The sequence below is a fragment of the Poecilia reticulata genome, linkage group LG6, assembly GCF_000633615.1.
Source record: "Poecilia reticulata strain Guanapo linkage group LG6, Guppy_female_1.0+MT, whole genome shotgun sequence".
NCBI lineage: Eukaryota > Metazoa > Chordata > Actinopteri > Cyprinodontiformes > Poeciliidae > Poecilia > Poecilia reticulata.
In genome coordinates, this window is record NC_024336.1 from 12,497,253 (window position 1) to 12,515,829 (window position 18,577).

The 18,577-nt window shown below is 40.0% G+C and overlaps 1 protein-coding gene across 3 annotated transcripts in view; it reads right to left on the reverse strand.

Moving 5' to 3' along the window:
* Positions 1–5,744: 5,744 nt before the first annotated feature.
* Positions 5,745–18,577, reverse strand: part of hyal6 (hyaluronoglucosaminidase 6) — a 25,261-nt gene continuing 12,428 nt past the window's right edge. The window contains exons 1-5 of one of the 3 annotated variants that reach the window (XM_008411243.2): positions 17,658–17,785; positions 13,273–13,507; positions 11,279–12,225; positions 6,992–7,081; positions 5,745–6,812 (exon numbers count right to left, since the gene is read on the reverse strand). In XM_008411243.2, coding sequence (XP_008409465.1) covers positions 6,363–6,812; positions 6,992–7,081; positions 11,279–12,214 — 1,476 coding nt within the window. In that variant the 5' untranslated portion in view covers positions 12,215–12,225; positions 13,273–13,507; positions 17,658–17,785 and the 3' untranslated portion in view covers positions 5,745–6,362. Of the gene's footprint in view, positions 6,813–6,991; positions 7,082–11,278; positions 12,226–13,133; positions 13,186–13,272; positions 13,508–17,657; positions 17,786–18,577 lie in introns of those variants that run through there. The other 2 variants (XM_017305365.1, XM_017305366.1) reach the window with 2 other exon arrangements.

The following is an 18,577-nucleotide window of genomic DNA, read 5'->3' on the forward strand; positions in this document are numbered from 1 at the left end:
TCATCATTGATAACTATTGTCAGTAGTCCCCAACATTAATATGATTAGACCGCATGTAATCATATATACATATATGTACTATTGTTATAAAGGCTGAGCCAAGAAAATTTAGGTCTCTATCAAACAAGTAGCCCTTCGTGTTACTCTGTATCCAGTCTCAAAAAGGTTGGTGACCCTGGCTTAAAGGGACATTTTCATGTCCAGTTCCAACTCAACTTTACACAAACAGACATAAAGACTTTTTTATGCTTTGTCTTGTAAACCAGGTGGGCAGAGTAATTTGAATGACTATGACTGACACACACAGAGGTGAGTCTGATTAGTTTTGCTCACACTACTTTTTAAAATATTTATTTATTTATCCTAATGTTTCTGCTATATTTCTTGTTTTTCCTTCCAGGCTGAAAGTCTTCCTCCTTCATATTGGTGAAAACAAGAGCAGCACCAAAGACACTGTCAGGGTTCCTGTGTGTGTGTGTGTGTGTTGAGTGTGAGTGAAGCATCTTTTCCAGCGAAGATCTTGGTGAGGAACCTGGGCAGCCTACACAGGTGGATCCCATCAGCCCCATCAGTGGTGGGGATAAAGGAGCAGCAGAACCTTCACTCAGTGCTGGATGATTAACGTGCACCGGTAGTCTCTCAGCCCTCTCCTGTAGTCCATAGTACATGTTTTTGATCTGTCTCTTCGATATTTTTCCAGTGGTTTTAAAGTCCTTGTGTTTCCGTTTCTAGATCAGTTTCTGGATTCACCTACGGGATCTGTTCCATTGTTGTCTCCTCTCGTGTGGATCACCCGCAAGTCTGCCTGCCCGCTGCTCCCTCCGCACCACTCAATCGCTCCTGGGAGGATCTAGGAGAACTACTTTTCTGTTATTACAAGGAAATAAAACCCTTACCTTTATTTCGGACTTGTTGATTTGCATGTGGGTCAGAAGGTTAAAGCCCACCATGACAGACACTTCACTATCAGTGACCGCAAGACCATCCATGGCTGCTTCCAATGAACTTTCAAAGCTTCACCTTCAGTGCAAAGTACCATAAATGTATGACCTTTGTTGTATATTGCTGTCAGTGCTGTTTGATGTTTTGAAATAAAAGTAATTATATTCTGCAAATGGTGCTGGTGTTTTTGTAGCATCCAATGTCTTAAAATGAATTTGGAGATTATTGATGGACAGTAGTTTCTGGTGGAAAAAAAGTTTTATTTGCTCTACTGGCTTTTATTTTGGAGTGAATTGACAGAAAAGTGGGTAATGACAGAAGGGGAAGACCGGGAAGTTAACCCACGACAGCCGCATTGAAAACTAGAGCCTCCATATGTGGGCTGTGCTTAACCCCTGCACCACCACAGTATAGCCTGCCAGTATTTCAAAACTCAGATTTCTATGTTAATATATATTTTACACCGTTCTGGCCTGAATTAACGCATTCATAGTGTTAACTTTTGACACACTAGTTTTAGGGTAGATTAACACTGAAGCGTATTTGATTTCAGCTACTGTGAGTGTTGATTCAACTATCACAAATAACACTTTCAAAAGTGTAACTTCTATACCATCCAGAGTGGACCAATATAGACACTTTCAAAGTGTTGAATTTAACTCTTTATGAGTTGATGGAACACTTCCAAATTTGCTGTGTAACGTTGGAGCATTTATTGCCCAGCGCTCTGCGCTTGTTTCTAACGGATCTGCACTTTAATTTTTTTCCTCCCTCAACAGTCAGCTGTTATTCCTCAACTTAAACTACAATAAGTAGATCATAACCTTCTCTTTAGGTTTTCTCTGTGTGCTGCAAACTCATTAAATGTAAACTCATTAGAAGCCTGAGCCTCCGTCAGGCAAATAGTTCTGGACCGACCCGAACTAAAAATTATATATATATATATATATATATATATCGACTAGATAGATTTATAGATGTGCGCACACACATTGTAAATTTTGCCCCCCCAGAGGTAGTAACCCTAACCCTTGGCCCCCACAACTTTAAAAGTCTGACTATCACAGCATCATACTATATGTTACATTAGTGACAGATCCAAGTATGACATGAAGCAGAGTTGTAATACTAAAAATTCTAAACTGAACCTGAAGTTAGCTTCATAAACCACAAATCCTGCTCCAGAGACTAGGCCTCAACTAAGTGTCTGTGTTTTATATTTCAGATTAGTACCAAAACAAAAAGTTAACTAATCAATTTATTTAAAAAAGGCACAGAGTCTGAGTTTCTCCTGTTTGTTTAGAAAGCATCCTACTGTCCAAATTAGATCACATGGTAACAGTTTGACTTCTTTCTACAGCATTATTATTTTATACATGTTGCTCAACTTACACATTAGAATAACAAAATAAGACATACACTACTTACTGATTTGCTCAGTAAAAGAGAAGTCAGATTCTATTAAGTGTTTTTTCCAAATTTTGAAAATTAGCATGTTGGGTAACAGGGTTGCAGTTTTCAGCAAATATTTCTTAATGCAATATTGAAATAAAGTCTAGTCCCAATCTCAGCCTGAAGCTGATTCACTATTTTCAAACTTTGGTCCCAAATCCAGAGCTAATCTCAAATTAGCTGCCTGCCTCACAGTCAATGACTGTTTCATGAAAGATGAAATCACACAATTGTGTCTAAAGGCACAATTTCTCATTTATTTACAGGGTTTTACAACATATAAAAAGCGGCACAAAGTTACTCCCTTTCCCAAATGAGGGATTGGTTTACAATCTACTGGCAAATCACAAACAGTCGTCTTATTAAGATTCCACACAGTGTCACATAGGAGAGTCACATTCTATTGGCTGTCTAAGATCAGAGTTTGGGCTGACCACCTATGGCTTGGAAGACCATGGCTGTCTGCATCAATGCCGTTTGGCTGTGGGGTGTGAAAGCAAGAAAACAGCATTCTCTAATGCACCATATGTTCTCATCAGCAAGAAGAGGACATCCACTCAACAAACAGGCTCCCAACAGGGTACAACTGACACACAACTTACACTTTGTTATCTGGTGTCAGGGGCGCCGCCAGCAATCTTGGGCCCCATGACAAAAAATAAATTGGGCCCCACCTACTGTTACAATTTCTTGAGTCTATTTGACCCATAAAAGGCAACAAATTTTAAAGGCTTGCATCTGCCTTGCTTTCTTTGATACTAGGACAATATTTACTGCTAGTGAACTTTACTTGCAACAATCTGCATGTTAGAGATGTGCCGATCAGGTTTTTTCCTGCCGATACCGATCACCCATGAGGGCCGATCACCGATACCGATCACATAATTATTATGTTTTTAATCATAAACACTACCGGTTACATTATGTGGAAAAAGRAACCATGAAATCACCTTAATTTAGACAAAAACTTGTTTTTAATAACTTTTTCCAAGAAGAAAACTAAACAAAACAGGCATTCTGCTAATTGTACTTCTATCGGTAATACTATCTTTAACAGACTGATAACATATGAAGGCTCTGAAGAGGCTAAATAATGCAAAGAGCCAAAATAAAACCTCTCAACATTGCCAAAAAAATTCAAGTATAAAACTTAACATTCAAAGGCAAATACAGGATCCATTACAATAAACAATCCAGAGTTACTGAATGAAAACTTCCTGATAGCATGGCGGCTAGCTGATTACTGCTAGTTCTGAATGACTGTTTCTGACTGAGCGGAGTAATTATGCAGAGCAGGGAGGAGATTGATTATTTTTTTAGAGATTATCTGTCTCATGTTAGGACAGCGAAAGTTTTAATACGTATGTAAAATGTATTTTTTTAAGTTAGATGCTGCAGCTTTAAGCAGAGGTTCGGTGTGAGAGTCACTACCAGGTGGAGCAGAAGCGGCGCTCCGTCTGTGAAATATTACTACCTGTAGCGTAGCAGCGGTTCAACAGTGAGAACAGAACCAGCGTCTTACATCGCAGCTCCAAGACTTAAATCATTTTGCTGGTTATTTGTTTAGCTTTCTGACCGTCATGCTAATCCGGGTGAGTGTTTGTAGCTGTGCTCTGCTTTACCTGCTATCTGATCCTCCATATGTCTTTTTTACTGCAGTGAGCCTCGATGTAGCCAAACTCCTCAAGTATGCCATTGTTTTTATATCGTATTAGCTTCGTTGTGTTGATGCATTTTGACCTGCTTCAATTTTCCGCAGAAACACACAAACGTCCCCATTCACTCAGTGCGTTATAGTTCCACATCGCTTAGGATTTGTTGCTGCGCGTTTGCGCAGAGTGAAGGAAAGAGGAGACCAGCTGCACAGGCAGGCTGAGAAATGAGATGCAGGTGATCGGTATCGGCAACGAGCCAATGATCACCGATCACCGATCATACACTTTTTCACGAAAATCGGCCGATTATGATCGGTGACCGATCGATCGGCACACCTCTACTGCATGTTGTATGCAAATAGGCTGCTTACATTTTTTAAAATTAGTTTTAGTTTACTGAAAGATCTCTCTCCACGAGCAACAGTCATAGGCAACTTGCAAAATATAAATAAAGCAATTCAGACTTCTCAAAAAAATGCTACGTAGTTGCATTTCTTTCAAGTTGCAGTATATAACTTTAATAAAAAAATATGTTTTCTCCATATTTGTTAAAGCTGTCACCATGTCATAGCAGTTTGTTATGAGACAGATAATCTGTGAAAAAAAAACCTCCTCCCCGATCTACTACTGTTAGCTAAAGTAATGCACCGTTCTGACCAAACCAACCAATCAGAACCAGGAGGGTCTTAGTGCTGTCATTCAACCTCACTCACTGCTAAATGTGCTAATGGTGGAGAAACAACTTATTGTTACAGGAAAAATGTTTATCTGCTGTCATTGGTAGCTATGCTAGCTAGACTGAGCATTCACAACAGGCTATGCTAGCTGCAGAATAGCCCAGAGCAAGGGGGAGGAAGGATGAGCCACATGAGATTGTTTTTCTCATGTGGCGGGTTTTAGTGATTGACAGCACTAAAACCCGCCTCCTGCCTCTGACTGGTTGTTTCTAGAGAGCACTGGGAGAAGGCAGAGGTTAGAGGAAATAAAATTTTCACAGATTATCTTTCATGCCATACTTTCACAACATAACAGTTTTAAAATATTTCTTATAAAAGTTACATACTGCAGCTTTAATTTCACTTAGGAGCGGACGGGTCAGGAGGAACGTGACAACATCCATCCATTTTCTTGCACCCTTGTCCCTTAATGGGGTCAGGTGGGTTGCTGGTGCCTCTCCAGCTAACGTTTCGGGCAAGAGGCGGGGTCACTCTGGACAGGTCAGCAGTCTGTCGCAGGGCAACACAGAGACACACAGGACAAACAACCATGCACACACTCACACCTAGGGACAATTTGGAGAAACCAATTAACCTGACAGTCATGTTTTTAGACTGTGGGAGGAAACCGGAGTACCTGGAGAAAACCCACCATGCACAAGGAGAACATGGAGACTCCATGCAGAAAGACCCCAGGCCGGGAATCGAACCCAAAACCTTCTTGCTGCAAGGCAGCAGCTCTACCAACTGCGCCACTGTGCAGCCCAACGTGACAACATATAACTGTAATTTCAATGCAAGTAAAGGTAAAACTGTTTGGATTGCTTTAAGTCCAGACAGGAGGCTGTTTTTCATTGTCATTATATAAAGATTGTTTGAATTTCTGTCAGTAATAAATATATTGTTTTTGTTATGCAATTGTAAAAAGAGCAAAGACACAGAGAAACCCCTATAGACTCACAGGAATGATGCTAACTAGCTTGTCATTGAACACAGTGTTGCTCACCTTTTTTACGGGACATGGGTTAAAGATATAGAGGTTAGATTTTGTGGGTTCACTCTTTGAGGCTGCGGGCCCACCATGATTGGTTCCCTGCCCGCATTTAGGTACCTCAAGCTGCTGACCACTGTCACCTTCAAGCGCTCCAAGCAGGAACAAACTATTGCATGCAGATCCAGGAAAAAATTCAGTGCAAATATAAATGTATGCTTTTTAGTCTAGGAGGGGTAACATGTAATTTTTACTGCTAAAAACAATTTTTTAAAACGGAACATGATGAATTTTGTAATTGACAGGGTCTTAATTTTTTTCTATTTCTGTGAACAAAAAAACCTCTTTTGTGGGGACCCCTGTCTGTCCAGGGCCCTTGGAATTGTCCTCACTTGGAATTGTCCATATCCAAAAACCAATCAACGCATTGAAACCTTGTAATCAGCAGCAGTACAATGATAGGAACAGACATACAATTCAAAAATCAAATCTGGAATTATTGTCATTGGACTGTTAATGTGTCCAGGGTTGCTGAGGGCTGCTCTCAAGCTTAATTAGTTTAAACTGAACACTGAAAATACCATGGAGTTATGATATTTTTTATGTCTACAGAATGACCAGACAGAGTCCCAAGAACATGATAATGCACAGACAAGGGAAGTGGACAGAAAGGGGGAGCATAATATATGCCACCAGGCTTTTGCCCCAAGGGACAGGAGGGGATAGATGTGGTGGCTGTGTCTGTGGGATCTCACAGTAAACACCAGTCCAGCCCTGGTAGCACTGGCAGGTGAACTTGTGCCTCATGTCCAGGATGTCATGGCTGTTGAGGTGACCCCTTACCTCAAAGCGAGGGTGACCAGGGGCTGGGTTATGGTGGATGTGAAAGTAACGTGGGTTGAGGTGGAGATAGTAACGCGAGTCCAGGCTCTTGCGGACACATCTTCCATTCTTTTTGCATAGTGCTTTGCTGCATAATTTAGCKGCTGCAGTGACATTAATGACATAATGTCCTAATGGTCCATCAATGTACTTCTTTACAGTAAGGCAGTTTCTCTACAAGAAGAATAGAACGAGACATTGTCAATGATCTTAAATAAGAACTTATCTCCTTCCATGCAAAATCAGCAAAAAATAAAGAATTAAAGGATAGTGATAACTTCAAAACATTTTAGTATTATAGAAGACTATTTTAAATTGCTTACAGTTTTCTTTGCTTTGCTTTTAACATTTACCTTTGACTGAGCATACTCTGATGATCCCCAAAGGACAACACCTGATGCTCCCAAAGCAGCACTCTCCCCGATAGTATGAACTAAGTCACTCTTTAACAAAATGAAAACTTTCAGTCGAGTAGTTAATATTTACATGGACAAAAAGGTTATTTATCTAAGAAACTCCATCAAATTGCATTAATATTTGGTTCTACTGCAATTACTCCTGAATGAACATGGAAGGACAGTGTAAATTTGAGATTTTTGCAAATGAAGAGATAAACTTTGCAGGAACTCATCATACTGAACATGCAACCTGTAACAGTAGAAAGAAACATTTCCCTTTTAAGTTGGCAGTATGTGACTTCTATCAAAAATGTTTTGTTTACATATTGCATTCTGTAACATTTTTCATAAAAGTTACACACTACATCTTTAACAGGAAAAAACCTGCAACAGAATCAGGCTCAATGTGAGAAGCCACCTGCCAACAGACACAAAAACACAGATTCACTGGTCCAGGAGTACTTTCTATGTTGGAAAAAATCAGAGAAAAAAATAGTTTATGGCAGCAATAGTGGTTTCATCTAGGATAGAAACACAGCTAACAGATGAGCTTTGAGTTAGTTGTATCTTTAACAGGAAGAAACCTGCAGCAGAATCAGGCTTAATGTGAGAAGCCATTTGCCACAACTTACCAACTTACTGGGGGTTTGGTCCCCAGTAAGAGACTGTGCATACACTTAGTTGGAGCAATGGTACATTTAAACTGAAATACAGCAATAGCTGTGCCATCTGTAGAAAGGACATAAAGTTAAAGGCAACAATAGCTCAGCCAACACCCCCCGCCCAGTAGAACAGACACACAGTCACCTAAGTATAAGACATCGCTTCTATAAAGAGAAAAAAACAGATGACAAAAAATGAATGGCAGAAAAACTACAGATATGCATCAATGGAGGGAGTACGATGATATGTCAGAGTTAGAAGTGGTCACTATGTCCTCTTACAGCATAGCAGCTAGCCAAAGCAAGTCTAAAAATAAATTAGCTTAATTAAGGAGTAACGGTAAGACAGCAATAACATTTTTAGTTTAGTTTTTTGATGAAATGTGCGTTTTGTGGGCTACAATTTGCTTGTGTAAGGAATGCAGAAAAGAAACATAATCTGCAAGCAGCTGTTAGCTAATAGCAGCGGTAGCTATAATCTACCACAGCAATCACTTAATAATTGCAAAAAACATTAACATACTACTGCAACAGACGGAATGCTGCAGTAGTATGTTAGTAGTCTGAATGACGTGGAGCTTCACGGTGCGCTCCAGAAAACTGCAAACATTGAGACTAATATGAACAACGCAATAAACCTTTAAACAGCCACAAATTAACCCTCTATGGTATAACTTTTTATATTTTTGGGGAAAAAATATTTTCCGGCTTTCTTTGGGAGCTTGGTGGCCCTTAATTATGTATCAATCATAAAATCGGACCCTGACACCTCTCTTGGTGCTATGAGGGGTCTAAAAAAACACCAAGGTTTTCTACAGTGATTATGAGAAGTAAAATACAAATCAAACAAAAACTATGTTTTGTTTTTTTTGGACAAAAATAAATCAGACATGGTTTCAGCTCACCAAATATAAAATGAACAACTAACTTTCATTAATGAGTGGTACATTTAAGCAAATGATTAAAATGAGCGTTTGTGTGTTTGTACGTGTGTAATGTTAGAATCGCCCTGTGTAGGTTTTCAAGTTGTAAGGAGAACCATCTGCACCAGTCATATGAAGTTCCCTGCAGACCCATATTTTTGGGTTTGGCACGTATTGCTTCAGTTTTTGCCTGACTTGGAATAGGACCATTTGTTCATTGATGGCCAGCTCTTCACCCTTCGGGACTGACGTTAGTTTTGAGGATAAACAAACAATGAAATAATGGTTGTACAGTGGATCTTCATGTTTTCATCGGGAATGACTCCAGCTTATGAACCAGGCACCTTTTGTCCATGAAATGACCTTTCATCCATCTCCTGTTGCTGTTAGTCAATAATAAAGTAAAAAAAAATGTGGCTGTGATCATTATTTTGTAATCAACTGCATATCAATGCACTAGAATAATATTGCCTGAACAAAAGGGCCCTAAACTGCGCAATGTTGCCCTGAGGCAACAAACAAAACAAACAGTTTTAGCATAGAAATTATACAAAAAATTGTCTTGAAATGACCTACAACGCTTCTTTACTTACTCACAGACATGACAATATTTTTAGAGTTACCCAAATTTAAGCATGAAGAAACGTGATGTATAACTTACAAGTAGGAGGCCAGGTGTAGCATCACCTCTGCTTCATAAAAAGGTCTCATGAACCTCAATACCTCTTTTATTTGGACAAAAATATACCTGGTGGTACTTTAAATCATCCCTCCTAAAAAATAAAGGAGCAACGTGAGGTACAGATATGAGGGCAACGTCATGCCATAGAGGGTTAACAAGTCTGTAAAGCTGTGCAGCTAAATGCCATTATAATTATTAATATTAAGATAAGCGTCACAAGTCTGTGCAGCAACTATCTGAGTTGTGGAGCAGCAGGAGGAGCGCTGTGTGCTGTGACACCAAACGCAGGGCCGTAACACAGAACCTGGAGGCTGGGGTGGGGGAAGAGAGGGGTCTAAAATCCTACAGACAATACTGGAACACAAAAACACGCACAGATTACTAACGTTTTTTTTTGTGTACTGTTGTAACCATTAAATAATCTCCCCTTCAGTTCAACCATATAGGTGGAGACACGTTGTTGATGTTACCATTATAAAATAACTTGCAATTAAGTATTGGCAAAGATCAATGTAATTTTCACAGGTGGCAGAGCGTTGTTGTTAGCAGCTGATGAAAGTAACTAAAAATGTTACTTTTAATGTAACTTAGTTACTTTCCAAGTCAAGTAATCAGTAATCTAACTAAGTTACATTTCAAAGTAACTATGCCATCACTGTTCATTTCCAAGCTTCATTATTCCATGGCAGCAGCACAGCTGTGGATATCATATAAAAGAATTGTCTTTTTGCCCGTCAGCGTTGTGCACATGCATATAATTTCCATATGTAAACAATAACAAGCAGGGGTTCTATATCTGTCAATCTGATTATGATTAAGTCAGTGCCTCACCAGCTATGAACCTCGCTACACGTCACTGCTGGTATTGGTCCAATAAGTAAAACTTGGTCGATTTGAAAAACCTGTGTTTATCTTCATCTTGTTGTCTTTTGTGTTTTGGAGGGACACGGGGGGGGGGTCATGTAGTATTTGGTGACAATTTTATTGATGCAGTACAAAATTATGGGTTGTTTAACTGAAGCAGAGAAGCAATGTAGGTAGTGTGATCACTTTGAAATGACAAAAGTGTAGAAAAATATGTATAATATACATGATATCAGTTAATACTGCCAAACATCAGGATTAATATCAGCTATTAATATTGGCCTAAATTTTCCACATCAGTGCATCCCTAATATTCTTCTATAGTTTAGAAAATTAACCTGTAAAAATAAGTTAACTTTTTAGCCAAACTGGACAAAAACTTACCTAAAATTCTGAAATTATATTCAATGTAATAGTAAAAATCAATACCAGCAGTCTCACAAAGACACTTTAAGAACATTTATATATTGTTTATCGCTGTCTAGTGTTTAGTTCATGTCTTTGTTCTCCTCAGTCAATAGATAAACTGTTGTTCATTCATAAAGCTACACTGCCCACCTTGTTCTGTATATTCTGTATGTATGCGTCTCTGCTCTGCACCCCTCCCACCCTGTCACTGTACTTCATCAGGGTTTGCTGGGYAGCTCTGGGAGGACATCAAATAAAAGAGGGGCTCTGATACTCCATGCATCTCACCAGTCAGTACAAGTATGCGGTCCGCTGGAAAACACTGAACACCTGAAAATCTTCAAAGAAACCTCCCGTATCCTGGACAGAACTTCAACAGTGGACATGTCAGGGGAAAAGAGGACATTTAGTCACTCTACATAACAGTAGAAAGTAATTGTGCATAACACTTAAATGACTCAAAATGTGCTTACACAGAATTTTCAAAGCCTAGAAACACCATTTTCCTTCAACTGTTGATTCAGATAATATTTGGCCAATCAGCRGGKYACAGGAGATGAATGCAAGTCCAAATTTGCTAAAGTGGGCTTGAACCCCTATTATAACAGATAGTTTGGGTTTATCTGTTGAAATTGCACAAAGAAACTTTAAAATTGTGATGCAGTATATAATTCAATTTTACATTGAAATACTGAAAACATACCTCTGAAAGCACAACAAAGGTGTAGGCATAAAAAGGTCTGGAGTAGACAAAGACAGGCAATGTGTAGTCTGTACGTGCAATGGTTGCAATCCTCATGGCTTCTTTCACTCGATAGTGAACAAACTTAATGGTGTTTGAGGAAGATTTCAGCTCAAAGTCCAGGTAGATGGATGGGTAGAGGGCTGTGCTTTTTTTCCAGAGCCACATTAAATGGTCATTGCGTACATGTTCAACATTGGGACATTCACCAGTATAGCATTGTGGGTGTTGTTTGTAGCCATAGTTGTAACAGTCTGGAAAAAGATAGAACCCCCACAAACCGTCTGGTCTCCGCGCTTCAGCCAGTGCCAAAGTGAGATTCATGAAAGCTTGCCCTGACTTTTCAAAACGATCCTTTGCTTCTTTTTCAACTTTGCTTTCTGGCCAGTGTGGGTGGAGCTTGTGGATCTGTTCCTTGGACTTTTTACGGTAGATGTCTTTGGAACCCCAATTTCGTACCCACTGAGGTCTCCAGTTCTCCCAGTCAATGACACCTAGGCCTCGAAAATCCTTGTGTGGTATTAGCTTGTCGATGTCCACTCGGGCCTTGTTCAGATGTTTGGAAATGCTCTGGTTCTGTGGCAGGCCACCATTGATAGCAACACCTGAGCTGGAGAAGTATGGGTAGTATCCCAGATGACCATGGTAGAATATTGTGACATTCGGTCCGCTTAGTGTTTCATTAAGGTTTGCTACAATGTCAAAAATGCTGAGGTCTAGATCCACCTTAAATCGAAGGCGACATGACTCGGTAGGGGCATTCCAGACTACAACAAAAGGCAGATGAGGGATCAAAGGTGCTTGAGCTGGTTTTGTTTTGTGGCCTTGAACTTGGAGCTTTTCCTCTGTGCCAAGCCAAAGGACCAGTGGCAGGAGGTGGAGTCCTATTTGCACCATGGCTGATGATTCTTCATGAAGCAATTAGTGAGATGGGGAGAAAAAAAGAAATGAGATGTTCAGTAAGATCATTTGAGCATCAATGAACAAGGATAATCAGCCAGGCCTTTGAACATCATGAGCAATTGCCACTGAAGTGAGAGCTTCAGATTCCACAGCAAAGCACAAGCCGACTTTGTTCTCAGAAAGACTGCTTGGAAAAAAATAGTGAGTCCATTTTATTCATCTAGCATCTTTCTCATACAGCAGTCACAAATTGCTTCATAGTAAAATTAGTTTTAAAAAATTAGTAAAAGCAATAAAAACACATTAAATGAAATCAAACTGTCATGAAATGGATGAAAATCCAAAAGGTCAGAAAATGGCAAGTTTCTCACTGTTGTATCAAGAACACCCAGTAGAGATTTGTTAAACAAGACAAAAAATAAATGAATTTATTTTAACTTAAAAAATATGAAGTCTGCTATGGACTTCTTACAGAAATCTGATATTCATGGGAAAATCTAATTTTATTTATATAGCACATTGCGCAACAAGGCTTTTCAATCATAAAACAAAAAAGAAAAAACAAATTCATGTAACAGAATCACCAATCAAAACATTACATTAAGTCAAGTGCCATCATTAAATTCGTAATTGATTATGTCTCAAATAAAACTCTAAACAGGAGGGGTTATAGCCGAGATTTAAAGGAACTCAGTGTTTCAGCTGTTTTACAGTTTTCTGGAAGTTTGTTCCAGATTTGTGTTGCATAGAAGCTGAATGCTGCTTCTCCTTATTTGGTTCTGGGGATGCAAAGCAGAACCAGAACCTCAGGGCGTCATGTTGGATTCTAATTTTCTTACCTACATGCAGAACACAACTCAGAACACTGGTTTTAAATGTAAGGGGTTTATTGCAAAGAAACAAAACAGGAAGGCGAGTGATCAGTGTTTAGGTCCAGGATCTCTTCAACGGCACCCACCAAATATCTTAGCACAGGAGGACAGGTATGGTTAGTTCAAGCTCAGTAGGAATCTTCAGACTAGGGAGAAGAAAAGGAGTCAGGTGGAGCTTACGTGGTTTGGAGAGGGTCCGGACCAGGGGGAAAGGCGTCTGGGGGTGTCCAGGGCTTGATGGGAGGAAGAGGACGGCTGGAGAGGCGGCGTTGGAGGGCAGACTGGTAAGTGGGGGAATCCACTGCTTAGATGCACAGGTAGCTCGGGTGTCTTGTCAGCGTCACGAGGATCAGATTCAGGAAACCAACCGTCTGACTTGATTTCTGGATGGTTAGCAGTTTCTTGAAGGTAGCACCTGAGGAAGAGGCACACAAAGGTTCACAAGGAGAATTCTCAACAAGGTGAGTACAGAGAAGAAAACTCTGGGGCCTGAAGTACCAAACATAGGTGACACTCTGGCAGTGAAGTGATGGCGACTCCCTCCTAATATAGGAGCTGACAAATTAGCAGCAGGTGTGCTGGATCAGGAGTTGAAGACCAACCCTCCAGGTAACAGCCTCAGGACTCCCTCTGGTGGATTAAAAGTGAGACAGCAACCCCACCATCCCAAAACCCTGGACCCCAACACGGGGGTCTGAAAGGTTGATACAACAACTGATATTTAATGTATTGTGGTGYTAAACCGTTCAGTGATTTATAAACTAACAACAGTATTTTAAAGTCTATTCTCTGAGCTACAGGGAGCCAGAGGAGGGACTTTAAAACTGGAGTTATGTCTCTATCTTCCTGGTTTTAGTCAGAACTGCAGCAGCAGCTTCTGGATCAGCTSCAGCTTGAGGATTGATTTGTTAGGCAGAAAAGCATCTTTCCTTTGCATAATCTATATTTGGATCTCTGAAGTGTGTTTTGACCATTTTTTGGGTTTGTTTTGAGTTTTCATGAAGTAGCAAACTCGTCACAGGACAATTCACTGTTCAGTTTACGCTACACTTTGTCACACCACAACCAACCAAATCCAGGTTTTTGTTGTTTTTTTTTTGTCTTTCTGATCTTATCCCCAAGTCATGTCTACACTACTGTTACAAATGTTTTGTTAAAGTGCACATTCTTATTGAAAAGTATACATTCATGTTTATGTCAGAAGAATTTGCCATTCACTAAGCTTCATCTTCACGCAAGTCTAAAAACTTATAAAGGCCATCCATCCATCCATTTTCTTGCACCCTTGTCCCTCAGTGGGTCAGGAGGTGCTGGTGCCCATCTCCAGCTAACGTTCTGGGCGAGAGGCGGAGTCACCCTGGACAGGTCGCCAGTCTGTCGCAGGGCAACACAGAGACACACAACCATGCACACACACACTCACTCACACCTAGGGACAATTTGGAGAGGCCAATTAACCTGACAGTCATGTTTYTGGACTGTGGGAGGAAACCGGAGTACCTGGAGAAAACCCACCATGCACAGGGAGAACATGGAGACTCCATGCAGAAAGACCGGGGCCGGGAATCGGACCCAGAACCTTCTTGCTGCAAGGCAACAGCTCTACCAACTGCGCCACTGTGCAGCCATACTTATAAAGGCATTAATAATAATTCACTGGGTTTATTGAGTCAGTTAAAAGTATCTTGGTTTCTTGTTCACAAGTCAGACTTTTATTGAGCAGGAGCTGGACAGAGGAACTCATGTATGAGATAAACTGGTTCCAACTCTCACATGTCATGAGATATAGATCATAACTAATAYAAGCCACTGACGTTGGATTTTTTTATAGATGGATGGTCACATGTAAAGTGGATAATTCAACACAAAACCACTTTTAGATTTATAAAACCTTTATCTGATSTGTAAAATAGAAAGGAGAGCGTTTACAATATTTGTTTTTTYATTTTTAATTAGGATAGCCTGTCTTTTAAAAATATTGAAAAGCTTAATGTTGCTTGTCATTCATTTCAGAAAGTGAAACTTATTTTGATTCATTACACACATAGTAACTGAATAATCAGTTACTATGTGTGTAATGAATCAAAGTAAGGTTTACAGATGACAAAACCCCATTAGGTATSTAAGAGAATTAGAAAATGATGAAAATGGAGAATATTAAAACTTAACCATCTAACTTAAAATAATTGTAAAGTTGTTAGTACACAGTCAGGCATTCATTTTTTGCATGGATTAACAAGTGCCTCAAAATATTTTTGTATATTCCAATGAATGGAATCAATTTATTAACAAGCATTGGTTTAGTCTGTTTGTAATTCTGACTCCACATCTTCTCTGTCATCCCTGCTTTGCTCTGGTCTTATGAAGGAGCCCCACCACAAACCTCATCTAATTTCTCCTGGTGCTCCCCATATGCAAGTCATTCACATTTCATTTTTCCAAAGTTGGAGAAGAAACATAGTGACTTGGTTCTTAAGAAACACAGCCAARRAGGTTTCCTCCAAGAATGAAATGGAAAATMTCCCAGCGTTTCCAGCATAGTTACCAGAGCAGAGGAGGAAGAAACCGCCTGTGGGCTGAGGGTTCTCAATGTAGGTATTAGCATAAAGCTGAGGTCATCTAATCATTTGAATAGGAAAAGCTCTCAGGGATCACAGTAAGAATCTGGATCAGTACATAAGCTAGGAAAGAAGATGGCTGAAGGAGTACTTTCAAAGTTTGTAATAAATCAATTAGATGTTTCCTTGAAATCTGTTTTTGCCATGACTTTTTGTCAAGTTTGTCTTGGGTTCTGACAGCAGGCTCTGTGAGTTTCTCACTGGTTTCATAGTTTCCCAGATGAACGGTTTTCATGGTGAAGCTCAACCAAAACAAGCAGAATGTGGTGAAGCCACTCTGACGTTCCACAAAACCGCAGGGAAAAAAAGGAGCCTCTGGAAAAATTATGACTCCAGACCACAAGACAGACCCCCCAAACGCAAAGTCTCAGTTCATACCAACATGAAAGACTCATTTCAATGATTTGTCTTGCATAAACACAACTGAACAGTTTAAAGCAGTCAAGGTTGGCTCATTGGAACCAGATGGTTCTGATATAAAATGTAATTCTGAGAAAACCTTTTTTACATAGTGATATTTCCCTACAAGCGATAAGCTACTGCCTCATAATGCTAACCTCAAGATTTCATAACCTTTCTCGGTTAATAGGTTCAAATAACACTTAACTTCAGTTTAACAATGCAGCTCAATGACCATGTAAAATGCGTCAGAGGCCTGTAAAAATAGCAAAAACTGCAGTTAAGGAGTCCGGGCCGCAGTAAATTTGCCAAGTCTTGACCGGTCCGCGGTGATAAAAAGGTTGGGGACCACTGCCCTAGGCGGTTCTGTAGATGACAACCAAAGTGAAAACAGCATGAAGCAGCAGGACTAGGACAAAACAACGGCTCCTTCAGGACGTGCACACCGTACCCGCAGGTCAGGTCTGCACACCCGGAGGCCACAGGAGGAGACAGAGAACCACGGAAGATTCACAGCCAAGTCTCACAATAATCCAGGATCTTAAGGCAAAATTTAGTGCCAGCCATGGCACAGAGCCCAAAACAAGCTGGACAATGAAATCACCTACCCTGATGAAAAAACCCCAGGCCAAGGCACCTGTCTGACCGCACACACTCCCAGAGAACAGGAGGGAGACATGACCCAACCACAGTCCTGAACCCAAAACAGGTATGATTACAAGAAACAGTCTGATACAAGACAAAGGGAGAGTACAAAACTAACCAGGATGCGATGATGGACGCAGTGTTTGGAGAAGACATGACTGAATAAGATATTCACTGTGAGGTGAAATCCATTAAGTTTGTAAATAAAAGGCTGACTGAAACAAAAGGGTTCAAGGATAGAATAACTAGAGTATGGGAAAAGATTCAAAAACTGCTTTCAGTTCACCATATTTATCCCAACACTGTACATAATTCTGAAAAATGAAAGACTGTTTTTTCTGTTTTGACCAACTGGAATTTGTTGATGGTCCCTAAGTGACCAAACACATTCTGGACCAAGCACACAGAATCTGCCATCTCTGTGATAGACAGCATATAAAGCCATCACTGTCTCAGCTGAGTCCCAGAACGTATGTCTGTAAAATATCCATCTAACTAGCTTCACTGCAGGGCTAAAACCACTGTAGGCTGCAACTTCAGGACTGAGCCTGCTGATAGTTTGAAGGAGTTGAGCAGGGAAGGTGCGGGGTAGAGCAGCTGCATTGTAATGTGGAAGCTCAGTTTGGAAACTGTTCCCCAAGAGTTTGATAAATCCGGATGGTTGCCTTGGGAGAGTAGATAATTCCTATAGCGTCCATGAAGAGTCACACTTCAGGTTGATAACAGAATAACATGAAGTTAATGAACTTAATCTCGAAAAAGTTGATTTTACATTATAMTGCCACTTCAAAAGTTGGAAGGAAATATCTTAGGCRCAAAACACTTTTAGATATCAGTAGCAAGTTGTTTAATTATGTTGTAGCAAATAACAGCTTTTTATCTTCTATTTTAAAGATGACATACCTGCTCCCCTCTTCTGGCTGTGATGAGGATTATTTCTCTGCCCTTAATAGGTTAGCATCATTGATCTGGTGTTTTAAAGCAGCAAAATGTTCATTAATGAGCAGCTAAACCGCATTTCTGTCAGTGTCTCCTGCTCCTCTGAACCTTTGTGAGTTTTCGGGGCACACATCCCCTGCTATTGTTGCACTGGCCCCTCCTCATTGCAGCCCTCATTTGTTATATTAAACAGGAACAGAAAATGCATTTTCAGTGTTAGGTACATTGTTCCAGTGAGAATTTCTTAGGTGGAAATTAATCTAAACATATACATGTAGTTCACAGAAGTCTAGGATAAATTCAGTAGACATTGAGATTTAAAAGTGAAAGGGAAATAGATGTCCGGCTTGAACCATTAATCTGCAGCCTGATAACCTTCTGGCACAACATTTGAAGTCAGTATTGCTCACTCAAACAGGAAATCTCTCCACACATGAAGACATTCAGATGAATCTACCTACATCTGTGAATAAAGGTTTTCCATTACAAAGTTAAGTAAGTGCATTGTAGTCAGGTTAATAATACAGCACAAGTGAYTAATTATCACTGAAAGTGGATCTATATGTGAATTTTTTCAAAAATTTTAAATAGGCACAATTTCTAAACGACGCCCTTAAAAAAGAAACGACGCACACATTGCGCAAAACTCTGAAACAGGAGAAGCTGGACATAAAACGGAGCGACGAACTAGATGTGAATTATGGCATAAAATCAGAGAATCCGACGCTGAACAGTGAAAAATCAACACATGATGTGAAACACATGACGATTAGGAGGCGCAGCAGGTGATGAGTGAAGATTACTGATGGTCAATAAATGATAAAATAAATGTAGCAACAGGATAGAAACTAAAGTGGACATAGCAATAAACCAAGAGAGGATAA